Source organism: Acanthisitta chloris, unplaced genomic scaffold (genome assembly GCF_000695815.1).
Source record: "Acanthisitta chloris isolate BGI_N310 unplaced genomic scaffold, ASM69581v1 scaffold9339, whole genome shotgun sequence".
Taxonomy (NCBI): Eukaryota; Metazoa; Chordata; class Aves; order Passeriformes; family Acanthisittidae; genus Acanthisitta; species Acanthisitta chloris.
In genome coordinates, this window is record NW_008690801.1 from 65,728 (window position 1) to 80,673 (window position 14,946).

General features: G+C 39.8%; 1 protein-coding gene across 2 annotated transcripts in view; it reads right to left on the minus strand.

Moving 5' to 3' along the window:
- Positions 1-14,946, minus strand: part of LOC103809149 (sodium/potassium-transporting ATPase subunit beta-1-interacting protein 2) — a 79,544-nt gene that overhangs the window by 15,606 nt on the left and 48,992 nt on the right. For both annotated transcript variants that reach the window (XM_009081962.1, XM_009081963.1), the window contains exon 2: positions 8,555-8,615. In XM_009081962.1, the coding sequence (XP_009080210.1) occupies positions 8,555-8,615 (61 nt within the window). The remainder of the gene's footprint in view (positions 1-8,554; positions 8,616-14,946) is intronic.

Consider the following 14,946-nt stretch of genomic DNA (forward strand, 5'->3'; position numbering starts at 1 on the left):
TTCTCAGGGCCACTGGAAATGATTAATGAGTCTGGTCCACCTGCAGCAGCTCATCACAACTCCTCTCTGAGACTCCATTACCTGTCAGTCTGGAATGAGCTTGGATGGCCAGGACATGCCATGCTCCTCCCACTCATTTTGGCTGAAAACCCAAGAAGGCAGTCAGTGACCCTTGGAGGGTGGGACACCAGGGTGGAGAAGGGGACTGGCAGCCTAGCATGGCCACCCACAGGCTGCTGCTCTGCCTGCCCTCAGCAGGATCCAAGCTGTCCTCCCCTCCCTCTGACCGAGTGAAGCAGGAGACACTTCCCATTGGAGTGACTTCAAAGCCTGCATGTTCGGTGCAAAGTAGCAGGAAATGTCTAATGTTGAAAAGGACTCTTTCACAGCCATCAAAACAAAACATGCCTGAAACCATCTCCCAAGCAATTTTCAGCTTGTGAAGAGCTTCAGATTTTGCTAATTTTTCCTGATTTTGAATATGAGCTTTGTTTATTTTTCAATGTCAAAACATTTCCACGGCCCAGAAGACCACGCCCTATTCAGCTACAGCAATAACCTGAGCACCTCTTCAAAAGATGGTCAGAACCATCACTACTTGTTATCTCATTTCTGCTACCGACTTGATGCAACTGTATGGGACATTGTTTCATGGTCTGGATGCCTTTGTGTTCCTCTCTTGAAACAAATAATTTATGACAAGACAAGTAATATTTCCAAAATGTTTTGATATGAAATATATCTTTCTTCAAAAAAGAAATGTTAACTGTTCATTCCCTTTTCACATATGCGGATCTTTTTCAACACTCCTCCAATGTCATTCTTGAAAAGTTAAAAGTTGTGTAGTGAATACTTCATAAAAAGGATGCAAGGTAAGTATATCTCCCTGGCTGTTACAATGCACAGATTTTGTTAAGCTGTATCCCATTGTGATGAGCTGCTGAAATGGAAATGTTACTTCTTCACGCTTTACATTATGTTATTTAGACATTTTTTAAACTTGAGGTTGACAATCCCCACAGGAGGTGATGGATGCAAGGGGAGTGGCAGGGAAGACAAGTAAGGGAGAAGAGAAATTATCACAGATGAAGCCAGCAACACCACCATTTTCCCTTTTGTGATTTTATTTATATATTTGCCTCATACCACAACCCTGTCTCCTAGGGATTCCTTGAACATCAGCTTCGTTAGTTACGAAGGCAGCAATCCATAACCAATTTTCTTTTCATGTCAAGCTTGTTCATGTATAAACCCAGCCCTTTTGTTGGCAACATTTGCAATTAATTCCACAAACAAAGGAAATGCAAATCATACAGTCTACCCTAAGCAACCCTTCTGACTCAAGGCCCTGACCACCATCTATTATACACTAAAATGAATTGAAATTCCCACTTTGAGCCTAACCTAATTTTCTAGTGATAATAGGCATGGATTCCCAGAAGCATTCTATGAATCTAGATAGTAACATCCTAATTTCCTTTCCTGGTAAATGTTTTAAATAAGATTTTAGCACCAAAGGAAATTAACCTTTAAATTAATTGTAATTATAAAATGCCATCACTGATTTTGTCTTCAGACTAATTACTTGCTATTATTTAAACAAACTGCACCTCCTCAGAGCTTTTAAGTTTGTTTCTCTCAGCACTGCGGTGCCAAATGATCACAGACCAGGCTGTGTAACGTCTGCCAAGCCCTGTGACACCTTGGGCTGCTCAGGTCCATTTGCATCTCAAATGCAGATGGTTTCACTTGTCATATCTTCCTGCCATAGGCTTTTCCCCCTGTGCTTCACCCTCACACTCTGCAGCTCAGACATTTGCAGCCTGTGCCTTGGAATCAGTGAGCATGCCTCGTGGGATGCAGAATGCCTGTGCTCTGTGCCGAGGAGAACGAGACACTCAACACCATCCTGCTCTGTGAGAGGGCCCCTCCAAGACAGGACATGACTGGAAATAATAACACAGGAACCAGCTATTGATGTGTGCAAAAGATTGATGTTGGACAGGCATCTGAGGGAATTTCCTAAATGTTCCTGGTGGCACTGTGGCTCTCCAGGGCAGCTCTGTTTAGGATGACAAGCATGAGGTAGTACCATGGGATTTCAAAGGCTTCTCTCCCTCCACAGTTCTATTAGCATCCTGACAGCCAAAGGCATCCCATTTTCCTCTCTTTGGTTTACTTAGTTTGTGTAGCAGTCACCATGCTAAATGAAACAAATAAAAGGAAAAAGCTCTAATTTAGCCATAGGCTGTAAATTGGTGACTGTAGCTGAGAAAAAACCAAGCTGAAACTTCAACTTTTGTAGTGTGTTCATTGCATTCTCATTCATGAATGACCTGTTCAATTGTATGGAGAACAACTCTGTTTTAAATATTGGCTTGTATTTGTTCAAATTAGTTGCTGCTGTGTTGCCTCTGCAGGCTGCCTAGGCTGTCTTAGCACTAACCAAGCAAGTCAGACTGGTGATTCACCCTGTTGTGAGAGAGATGTCTAACACAGATAGGGCAAATTGCTCTTTGAAGTTAGGTCCCTGCTTCCATTGACTCTGGTGGAAATCTTGATTGTTAGTTTAAATGACAGGCCTAATTGCATTCGGCTGTAGGAGTGTGGGATGGATGCCACCTGTGGCAGCATGAAAGAGGTGAAGATGGAATGACTGGTGTTTTCCAGAGAAAGACTCAGGACACATTACACAAATGGTAGGTGCACAACTAATGTATAGCTGACTATCTCCATTTCTCGGGAGTCTGTGTTTTATAAAACCTTTCTTAGTGCAAGTATAGTTGGACTTTCATGAAGAAAAGACCACTGTGCGAAAATAAATACAGCAAGACCTCTTCTGGCTAAGTCCATCCATGAACTGCAAATTACTGTCAGGATTTTCTGGGAACCACAAATTTGCTGTGTTCATATATGCCTATATGGCAAACAGATGTGGAAATAAGCATCAGAGATTCTTCATTACTGGGTATCAGATGCAGGGATGGATAGACCTGGTACCTCCTGTCTTGTGTAGCGTTACCTAAGTGTAACAGATAATGCTGCATTGCTAGAGCTGCAACTCACACTGCCACTGTAGTGGCACCTTTCAGATGCAGGGGAAAGAGACCTGCCAGGCTCTCCAAGACAGCAGCTTTCAGAGATGCATTCAAGTCCAGCCTTGACTGCAGAAAGATGCCTGCAGTCATCTTCAGCCATCTCTCACAGCCTTACTTTCTGCTTACTTCCTGTCTTTCTCCTGTCCTGGTACTCTGAGCATTTGCAGTCATATACACCAGAAAATGGAATGGGAAACAAAGAAGCAGATTAATTAAGTCAAATGTTTGCTACCAGTTTCTATTTGTCTTTGTTTTAGAGATTTTTAAGCAGGGAAGGAAGCTGAGGTATTATTTCTCGGCAATGTCTCACTAAGCAGATTGTGAAAAGCATTTGGCACAGAAATAAAGTGATACCTGAGCATATTCTGCACTTCAGTAGTGCCTTTCATCCCAGAAGCTCAAAGTTATGAAACCACACGCCTGTGAGTTTGTCCCTCATTATTTCCCATTTTAAATATGGGAAATAGAAATATGGAGAGGTTAAATAACTTGCCCAAAGGTGGAAGGCTGCATGTAACAGAGATAAAACGAAAATGTTTTTTTACCTACCCCATATGTTTGTCAGAATTTCTCATCTCTCACATCTAATGAATTTAATAGTGTCTTTTAAAAGAATATCTTTGTCATAATCTTCCTACTTCCCAGGTCAGACCTAGGATCCCAGAGTGGATTATTGTTTGACACTGAGTTTATTGGCACATTAACTGCACATAATAATGTATTGCTCACCAGTAGATATTTTCTATCTGGGATATTATTGTCTTCCTGAACAGTTTTAAAGGGTTATCTAGAGCTTTGCTTCTGTGCCAGACACACCCAAAATCTGGACTCAAGGGAATATGCAGCAAAAACCGCCTTAATCCAGTTGCAATTTCTTTTGCATTGCAGTTTGACTGGAAACAATGCCAGTCTATGTGCAAGCTGGATCTCTGCTAGCATGAAATAGTGCAAAGATTGTACCTTAAGGTACTCGGAGAACAGTTAGAAGGACTATGTTTGTTCTCTGATTGCCTTGCCATTGTGTTACAGTAGGTAAATGCTATTTCTGCTCCCTCTCGAGGTCTGCAAGGGAGACTTCTGGACTGGGGTTTCACTGTGGGACACAGACTGAATTGGTGATTTTCTCCAGGCAGGGGTTCCTTCCCAGTGAAAGCTGTCCCTCTGATAACAGACCAGTCCCTTTCCCACAACAGAACCTGAAAGGTGAATGCAGAATTCTCACTTCAGCAACCCAGGTTTCTTTCTTAATGGCTTACAGACAAAAAGCCTTGGGAGGATGCTGTTTTATTGCTTACATTCCAGCATTTTCCACAAAATATCTACATAGTTAATAACATTTTCAAAAATACACTGAATTTTCTTTTACTAAGGCAGTATAAAGCTTGTAGCAGGGAGCCAAATTGCTAGTGAGGAAATGCACATTAAATGAACATTTCAATGTTATTAAAAATAATGTGCAGCCTTTGAAAAATGCAGGCCTAATATGATTTTGGAAAACAAATGAGGAGCTCCAATAAGTTTACAGCCACTGAATGCCTCCAAGTAATGGTTGTTGCTGACATTTTCATGTTTTATTTTTAATTGCTGCAGCTAATAATCCTAATGAGGTAAGAATGGCAATGGCTTAGACATACCAGTGGCAATGGTGAAGAGGAGAGTGGGGAGTTGGCTGCAGTCCTGCTGGGCACCTGGCCTCCCTCATCTTTCCCAGAAAGTGACCTGAAGCACTCCAAGCCTCAGAGTTCCTCCTCTCTATGCAGCCACAGGGAACACAATGCAGTAGGGACCTTTGGGAGTGACAAACCAGCACCAAGAGAGGTAGCTGTGGAAAAGCCACCCTTGTTTGCCCCTGGGAGATGAGTGCTGCAGTTTGGCTCTGGTGCACCCAGTGTTAGGGCAGTGATGGGACTGTACCAAGAGGGAAAGCAGCTTCTTCTTTAATCCTTGGTGCAGAATTAACCCAAAGCAGATTGTTCTCATGAAAGGTAGCGCAGACGTGCTCTTTGATTTAGGGGGCCTGTGGCTGGATTTATTTGGTGTGTAAGTAATTAAAACCTCTAGACTTGCTGATTCAGCCCTAGTTATGACCCTGATTTGATCACTGTATTGTTCCATTCCTAATCCTTTAGTGAGGTTAGAGCAGGTTAATCTTGGTGAAATGTTTGCTTAATGCTACCCTCGCTCATTTGTTCTTTTAATAAAATCTGCATAAAGAATGGAGAAATAGTAATTCTTTCAGCTTGTTCCAATTACTTTGAGAGCAAATCTAATTCAGCTGAAGCAGCTTAAGAGAAACTTGATTGTGTTTCTACAGCTGAGGGTCTTTGCCAACAGAAGATGTGGCACCTTCTGTACTCCAGAGCAGTGTTGATATCTTCCTCTGGTTAAAACCTGGAATGCATTCATGTCTGGCGCTTGGATGTTGCATGGCTTTTTAGCTAGTCTTATGCCTTGCTGCTCACACCTGCCAAGCTCAGTGTTTCTGCCTCTTTTGCTTCTCTTTTGGACTGCTGTTATTCCCATGGCCCATTAGGAAAACAGAATAAATGGAATTGAGTGTATGGGTGTTTACTGTGTCCATCGTGAGAAGAAAAAGGCTTTTTCTGTTGATTCTGTCTCATCAGAAAGGAACTGTGTCTAAATGACACTTTGGTATGACTCCAATATGGTTATCCTTATGGTTTTCTTTGGTTGGCAGAGAGGCATCCCATTTTTACAGGCATGAGTGGTCACGAAATACAGGGATCTACATTTTGTGTGAATATTTATTTATATTGTGTGAATATAGAGGTGGTTAAGAAGGTGGCAGTGTCCCTCTGGTGTTCTTCACAGACCAGTTCAGCACTGGGAAAGCAGGACAGTGGTGTGGCAGAATTGCTTTCTGGTGACTGGTTTTACCACAGGATCTTTCACAGTGGACACATCTTTTGCACACAGAAGGAACACCAGCTGTCAACCTACATGGAAGCACAAGCCCAGCCTTGTCTCTTACCAGGTATGGATGCTAGGCAGGGGTTGACAGGTAGCAGAGTAAAGCTTTTTTCTCTTATGCTAGATGTTCAGCAAGTTAGGAGGAGGGAGTACACTTGGGTAGGAGGGGCATCTTTATCCTTCTGTGCCACAGAGCTTGCTCCATAGCAGCAGGCAGGGGTGAGGAACTGGAAAGGTAGAAGAAGAGACTATGGAAAGAGAAAGACAGCTAGGGGATCTGAAGTGATCTCAGATCAAAGGATTTCCTATCCAGGAAGCTCTAGCAATGTATCTGGGACATATTCCACTTTTCCTGAAAGTTTTCTCTTTAGCACTCACTTGGACTGCATGAGATGACCCCAACTGTAAGTGTATGGAGAAAGTCATGCATGGGCATCTCTCTCTGGAGTATAAATACTAAATGACATGATATCCATAAGGGATACACTTCTCAGAAGAGCATGATAGATGGATGTGTTGCCAAAGGGGTGGAAAGGAAGGGATGGAAAAGGTGAGAAAATGTATCAAAGGAAATAAAAGAATTTTAAATTCAACCTGAACAGGGGGTATTTGTATGGACTGCAGCCCATGGCTGTCAAAGTGAGCACTTGGCACATGGCAGAATGGATCTCTGAGCAGAGAGAGAACTAGAATCATTCTTGCTCTCTGCTACATGAGGTCTTTCAGTAGAAAGTAAAGCTGCTTTAGTTTTGTGATACCTTGAGGGGCCAAATTCAATTTGAGCATTATTACAGTGTTGGGGCAACTCAGCCAGAGGAGTTCCTTTTTTTGATTTTTTGCCAGTCATGCTTCCAAACCTCACCAGAGCTGAAGCTGCAGTGCCTCAGCTTGTGCTGGCTTCATTGCACTGGGTGGGGATTTACACTGGTACCTCAGAGAGATGCTGACACGTGGGTAAGACTGTTCTTTGGCTGGAAGAAGAGGCCTGGCTGAGGTGTACTAACAAAGTAATAAAAGACTCAAAATAGTCAAGGTGATGGGAAGAAAAGATGCAAAGAAGCATGACAGTCTCTGGCTTTTGAACAACAGGGAGCTCCTGCCACAGTGAGAAGAAAACAATACCATATTGGCTGCAGAACTTTGCTGCCAGGAATGCTGCTTTACGGACCATGGGAGAAATCTCTCAATCGTGCTCTGACTTCTGCCCTTGTTTGGCGAGCCAAGTCTCAAGTCCCTTCCTTGCTTTTTACTTACATCATGCCCTAAAGCATTACAGAAAAGTGAAAAAAAAATTTAGCATTTAGAAGAGAGGACAGAATGGTATTAAATGGGATTTCATTTTGGGGGGCAAGGAATGACTCTCCTCCAGCCCTGTGGATAGTGAATGCACTTAACGGGAAAGCAGGAGAAAGTACATATAATTGAGTCCTTCCCTAAATAGAGAAGTCTATTTGTGACATACCCCACTCTACACACCCATCTCAACCCCTTTTTACTCTTTATACCTTCCTCACCTCCACAGAAACACAAAGACAACTGAAATGAGCATCGTCGGAACGACCTCCAAAGTGTGGTTTGATTTCAGCACTAAATCTTCCCTCGATTGTTCACAGTGACACTGTATTGCCAATAGATTATAGGGTTGCAGCTATTTTCCATGCAGGAGAACACACAAAAGGAACCCCTGCCAGCCATAGCGGTGCTCTCAATCAAGTAAAAACCCTTTAGCTTCCTGTTGCAGAGCTTTCTCTAGGATTCATGTATATTTTATCAAAGTTACATGCAGTTCTGATACTTGTTTCTAAAGTGCTTTAGTATGAATCCCAAGATGTACTGAAATGCTGCAGTGGTACTTTTTAAAAAAATCAAGGTTAGAGTAGAGAAAAAATAAAATAGCTTGACTCTACAGCATGCAATAAAAGCAAATTCTGCTCAACAGACTTCTATTGATATAAATAAGCAGAAGAAACACAAACATACATCTATATGAAATCATTTCAGTCCTTGTAATTGTACCCTGGGAGCAGCAGGAACATAGAGGAGCTCCACAGTTTCACCTCTCATAATGAAGGTCCTGCAATGATCTAAAGCTATTTTTTTGCCAGAAGTGCTTTTACAAGCCAACACACAAGTCAGCACAGAAGAGCTATAACCTCAGTGGTAACCAATTACTCTGAAGATAGTTAATAACAATCTGGAGTAAGGGGGAAAAAAAGAATGTATTTACCAATAGGGATTTTTTTTAAATAATTTATTTTTTCAGCTAAGCTGTGAGAAAAAGAATTGCAACGATCTTTTCAGAAGAAAAGGGTCTGTTATTTCTAAGCAGCATTTCATGACTCCTTTGTCTTTCAGGCATTTGCAAACCTTAGACCTAGAAGGATGGAGATAAAATATGTTCTGGCTACAGTATAATAAGGCATTTAGGTTGAAGTCAGCAAGAGCCAACATAGCAGAGAGGTGATTTTAAAAAAAAAAAAAAAGAAAAAAATTCATTTTGTATGTAATAAAGCTTTAGTACTTACAGCTGTCCTCTTCTTCAGTAATACATTTCACAACATAACAGGCATAGATGAAGCCTGCCAGCTGAAACAAAATGTTACAGTGTTAGATGCAAGACAAATACAGTAGAAAAACAAGAGATGGCTTTAGAAAAGCAACAACAGGATCAGAAATAACAAAATTCACCAGACCGTCTTTGATGAGGTAAAGATAATTCACCACAACAGTTTAGTAATTGTAATTGGATATAGTCAGGGAAATTTTACATCTTTCTTGAAAAATGCATCCTTCAATAAAACATCCAAAAATTCATCCAACTTTTTCTGATACCTAACTGACATTATTTTATCTATTTAAAACTAGAAAAGCAAATGGGTGGTCAGATGGATGGGCTTTTAGCCACTGAAAATGTAAATATTTCTGTCAAAATCAGATTTGTTGTCCAACAAAACCTGGCCCTTTAGCAAAACGTTTTTTTCACCAGAACCTTGCCAGCTAGGCCAAGGACAATTCAGTGCACTTGTAAACCAGCTTTATAGTTAGTTATATTTTATCATATGAAATTGGAGTTGTGAGTTAGTGGGACTTGTTCCCATATCTGCAACAGTCCCCAAGATATATCTAGCACTTTGGACAGGTCTGGATATGTTTACATCAGCATCTCACTGCAGCTGGTAAATTTGTATCTTGTTTCTTTCAATCCCAGAGTTGCAGAGTATGCTCAGAATTGAATTGTAAATAGAAGCAATGGGATTTAAAGAAAATGAAAATCTGGAGTGATTATTGAAGAACCACCCGAAAAAACCCATAATAAAAAAGGAATAAATGCCCAATATCACACCTGCAACAGGCCAAGTATCATGTGAGCCCTCTGCTAGTCCCTCCAACAAGTTCTGCCATTGCTAAGATGTTACACCAGAAGCAACAGAACAAATACTGGAGCAGCAACACGTGCCACATGTTGTATGCTTTATACAACTTCCTTTATATGTAGGTCTGGAGAGTTTTCTCTACTGAATCACATTAAACAATTTTTCATCTTTTTGCTTGTTGCTGAAGTTTGCATGGTAGGACGTCAAAAGAATTCTTGTTGTTTGATCTCTTAGTAGTGAAAAGTGAGCCATGCTGTCGAAATGTGTTACTCTGCACAGGTCACCTCACACAGATATTTTCATGAGTTGCAGACCCATCTGTAGGATTTGGGAATTAGTTCCTTATACAGATAATAAAAATGCCTAAGGGCTCCAGCCAGGACTGAGCTCTCTTTGCGCATGGTGTGAAACACATAATCTTCGGCTGAGGGAGATGATGATCTTAATTTCAGATAGAGTAATCACTGAGTCAGACAGTAGAAAAAGTAAAATCTGAGAGACAATGTATTATGAATGCTGGTTAGTGAAAATGGATTTTTTTTCCTTCATTCAAGGCACATGTACAATCACTGCAATACTGTGGGTTCTTAGAGCCCTTAATATTACCCATATACAAATGAAATGCAAAACATGTCCCTTCTATTTCCTAGTGCCTTCATACCTGAGGCAGTGACTATGCCTGGTTTGCTCCAGCTCTTACACAGGTATTCCTGGCATTTATGTAGTTTTCTATGTAGAAAGCTCCCCATACCCACAAATGCTAGCTTCTAACATCTGTATGGGTGAGAGGTGACTAAAAGGCAAAACAAAAAAGGTCAGCCCCAAGGCTTTTCTGAAGAGTTCAAGACTTGATTTGGAGATCACACCATAGCTAGCAGAGATGTTGTCTGGTAACTGCTTCAGTTCCTTTTGGGAGCCCACAAGCTGCATTACAGCAGAACTAAACCATTAATTTTGTCATTTATTATAAATCTGCCTTATAGTGCTGCTGGGAAGATTTTACACCTGGGAAGGATGAAATATTCACTGCTGGACACAAAGAACGCACTGTACCAAGAACAGTGGCATTCAGCTAATATCAGCATTTCATCTCTGTTTTATTGGATCACTCTTCCCTTTTCTTTCTTGGCTTCAAGACAGAGGGCTAATTTGCTCCACTGACTTATACCCTGCATAACCCCATTGACTTCAATGACATTACATGAGGTTTAATTCAGCAATGAATTAGGCCCAGAAAGGTTGTTCATAAATGATTCCATTCTTGGATGTGAACCTTGGCTTAATAGTTTCTCTGTTCTCTTTTTACAGACCATCAGATCCAAGATAGCTGCATAGTTGCATCTCTAGTAGGCTGCCATGGTAATGCTTTTCTTGCAATACAGTTCAGTACTTTACTATCTTCTAAACCACCACAAGTTCAGGTGTTATTAATTGAACCTCTCTCACAAAGCACAGCAAAAAAACTGTATCGTGAATGGTGTTTACAACTCATCTTTTAATTGTATTCAGTTACATTCCTTAAATCACTAGGGAACTCCTTTGATATATTAGCAGCCCTACAGCACTTCATCAGATGAGCTTGCTGATTAAAAGAGTGCCTTAAAGCTCAAATTGTTCTGATCTAAGTACAAATGGAAGGTTTTTTTCCCATGCAATAATCAGAGTTCATAGAATAAACCTCTTCTTCTCCCACATTTATCCAAGCCTTTCCTTGGTAAATATAATTTTGTTTTAATTTGAATCTCACACTGTTTTTTTATTTCTTTTTATTTTTTTTACTTTAACCAAGCAATTTATCTGTTTTTATCTAGTGGCAACCATTCAAGATTTATCTTCTAATTGCAGCGGCAGCAGTGGGCACACTGTGAGCTGAGGTTCAGAACCAAAAGTGGCAGCTTTTACTTTGAGGATGCTCAGTGACCTGAGCCCATGGTGACTACAGAGATCTCTGGGATAGAGGTCAGGAACATACTTCCTCCCCCATGGACTAGGACTTGCCATAGGAAGAGTACAACTCATCTATGCATGTAGCGGAGATTTCTTCGGGACCAGCCAACTAAAATGGTCAATGAATTCCCACAAAATTGACCACCTTTTTTTATAGTGCAAGATGCACTTCTTTGACCTCGTTTCTCTAAAACAAGCATCACACAATGCACCTATGTACAGAAAAAAAAATTCCAAACAAACCACTGAACACACTCCTCACCATAGAGAAGAAGATGAGAGAAAAAACCCAAACCAAACATGAATGGTAGAGGCTATACACATCACTTAGTATATTCCCTCAAACACAGCAGTTCTCAGTGCAGTTTGAGAATTACAGAGAGCAGATTTTTCCTGATTTTCCTGATTCAGTATCTCTGAAAGACTTTTGTCTTACGTGAGAAGGAAGGGAATGAGTCCTCAGAGATGAAGAAGAGAAGGAGTCTGACTGTCTCAGAAAATCAGTTTAAAATTAGGAAAGTTAACTTGAAAAATCTTGTTGCTTTGCATCCCTCCCTATTTTTTTTCCTAATTAACCAAGCTTCCTTTTTTTTTTTTTTTTTATAAAGCATGAAATGATAAAAAGAAACGGGTGCAATAAACAGAAAATCAGTTCTGGATCCAAAACCCATTAAGATTAGGTGTCTACATCTGTCCCATTCATATTTTAATGCTGTGGTATAGGCTTCTAGAGGAGAAGGAACCATTAACAACACTCCTGTGTGTTTATACATATAATGATTAGTGAATGCATGTTTTTATGAACCTTATTGTCTGCAGCATGCAAAAATCTACTCTTTACAACTTTCCCTGATATATCTGTATGAGAGCATAAGTGAATACTGCTCTTTCTAGAAGTGTCACATTGCCAATGCCTGCACCAGTTCCCTGAGTGTTACTGTGATGGCATCTAATGACTTTAATTTTATATACTATGATCTCAAACACATTATTATTATTTTTTTAAAAAATCTATAAACATGTTGATTAAACCATCATCCCTTCTGCCAAAAAAAAAAAGGAAGACAAACAAAAGTGTAAAATAAATCAGCAAAAAAACAGTACTACTGAAAGCTTTGGTAATAAGATTAATTGCAGAATGATATAATTGCCTTATCACTCAAACAAAAAAGTAGGTGGATATTCCCCACCCAAGTCAGCAATGTCCCATTACACTGCTAAAAACTCTTAGTGGATCCTGAGTTTTCTGTGAGTGCACTTCCAGACTTGCTCAAAATGTCAAGTGCTGTGATGAAACTTAAACAGAATCAGTATTGAACAAAATCCTGTCTTGTTATTTTTTAATCAGTTCTTTTATGAAGATGAATGCTTTTATACACTGAAAATAACACTAGGTTTGGGAAAAAGGCTATTATATAAAACACCATCATTCCTGGTCAAGGCCCTCACATTTCCCTCTTTTAAAGCAATATCTATCTAGATAATTATTACAAATTATCTTTATTAAGCAGGACACCTGAAACAAAAGAGTGACAGCAAGGAGGAAACAAAAACTAAAAGTGGGCAAGATTGGATGGGATAAGGTGATGAGGAGGCTTGAGATGAAGATTAATAAACTAATGGTTATGGAAATAATGCATAGTCTTGGCTTCACTGAATGAATATCCTATAACTGTAATTGGTCAGGAGAAATGGACCTTAGACTTAAAAAACAAAAACCCATTATGTGTTCCTGTGGAAAACGTCACGGTATGTTCTGAAACAGCTGAGGCTTGTATATTTGCTTTTCATGATTAAGTTTTTGCAGGATTCTATAAACACTCTGGTCTTAAGACCTTAGCCAAAAATGGGCTAGTTCAAGCAGTAATAATGCAGAAATACATGGAGGCTAATTCTGGCTCTGGGAAGATTATATTGCAAAGCTGTGATGCTACTTGTCTACCCATGTGCAAAATAATTGTATTTCTTAAGCTTACTGGGGGTTGCACATATAAAGCCTTTATAATTCTGTGCATTTCAGGAAGAGTGTCTCTTTAAAATGGATTTTCTGAGTGTGTATTTATATATATATATATACACACAAACACACATTATGAGCAGCTGAAGAACTGGAGAATTACTATATAGAAAGCTTCCAGTGTATTGATTCTCAGAAGAATCATACTCATTATTTAGCAGGAAAGGTGAGGCAGAGACCTTTCTCTCGATATCTGTAGATTTAAGTTGGTGTCATGGGGGTTCTAAAGCTGCCCCCTGCAAAAACCCTTTCAAGCATGATTTCACTGCCTGCAGCAGTGCTGCATCAGTGAGTGAGTGTCATTGCTAGAGTTTAATATAAAACTCAAGCTATGTTCCATGGAAACTACTCTGTTGAGGTACACTTTTATTTGTGCTTACATTTAACATTATGAGAACCCTGTCATTCCTCCAAGTTTAACCATCTTTCATCATAAAAGGGGCATTGGAAAACTATTGGTATAAAGCCAGATTCCTGTTAGGGAAGGTAGACTGTGTGGCCTTGTTGTCATTACTCTACAGAATTAACTATCTATGTGCTGTCTGGGAAGAACATTTCATTAGTATGGCCAGGTAGATTTATTTTGAGCAATAAAATAATTAATAAAGAAAGACAATGTTCAATGGCCATGTCCACAATAATATCTGGTGGTCAATGGTGACATTTAAAGGCAAACCAAAGAAAAATGATAATTTTTTAGTCTATATTGTTGTCAAATTATTTTTCTTTCCTTTCTACAGCTGAAAGCTGCACCAGAAGATTGTTTTTGGTTGTGTGGCTTTTTTTATTATTATTATTATTATTTGGGTTTTTTTAGCAGACACAGTAAAAACATGAATCATGAATACAGATAGGTCTAGACACATTGGAAAAGAAAGGTGTAATAAAAACTGCATTTATTTTAACTAGTACATCATAATCTTTTTTATATCAGCTGTCTAGAAGGTGCTTAGCATAAAATCATTCCTTATTTCTCAGTGGACTGTTAAATTTTCTGGCGATTTCTTTTTTGTATAAGCATTTGAAGATCACCTGAAGACCTGCCAGAGTGCTTTTGTTTGAAATGCTGCTAGGTGCTTGAGAGCTGTTCTGTCTTGTTCAGGGCAGCCGTTCCCCTAGTGTCTTCCCTGCAAGATTTTTCACCTGATGAATTGAGGAGACTACAGGGGCACTGAAAATCACAGCACTGTGGCTTGTCAGAAAAGAGCTGTGCTAACCTTTAACAACAGTAGAAAGCAAAAGATACCTGTTTTGTAGCTATATTACAGACACTTGGCTTGACCCAGATTTCCAGAAAGTTTAGCAAGAGTTTTCTGCAATTTTGACCTAAAACTTTCTACAAATCTTCACTCTTCCTAGGTATTTCAGTGTGATTTATGCTTTTGATAACCACATGATATTTGGCACTTTTCCATTATTTCATCTCACAGCTGAAGAGTAGGATGTCTTTTTTCCTGCCTCAGACATGAAATACGACCTAAAATACAGGGGCTACCAGTTTGCATGACAGGGAACTAGGGATCACTTATTGCCGACCTCTGTGTTAACTGAACTGTAGATTCAGCCTTGGCACTGAACT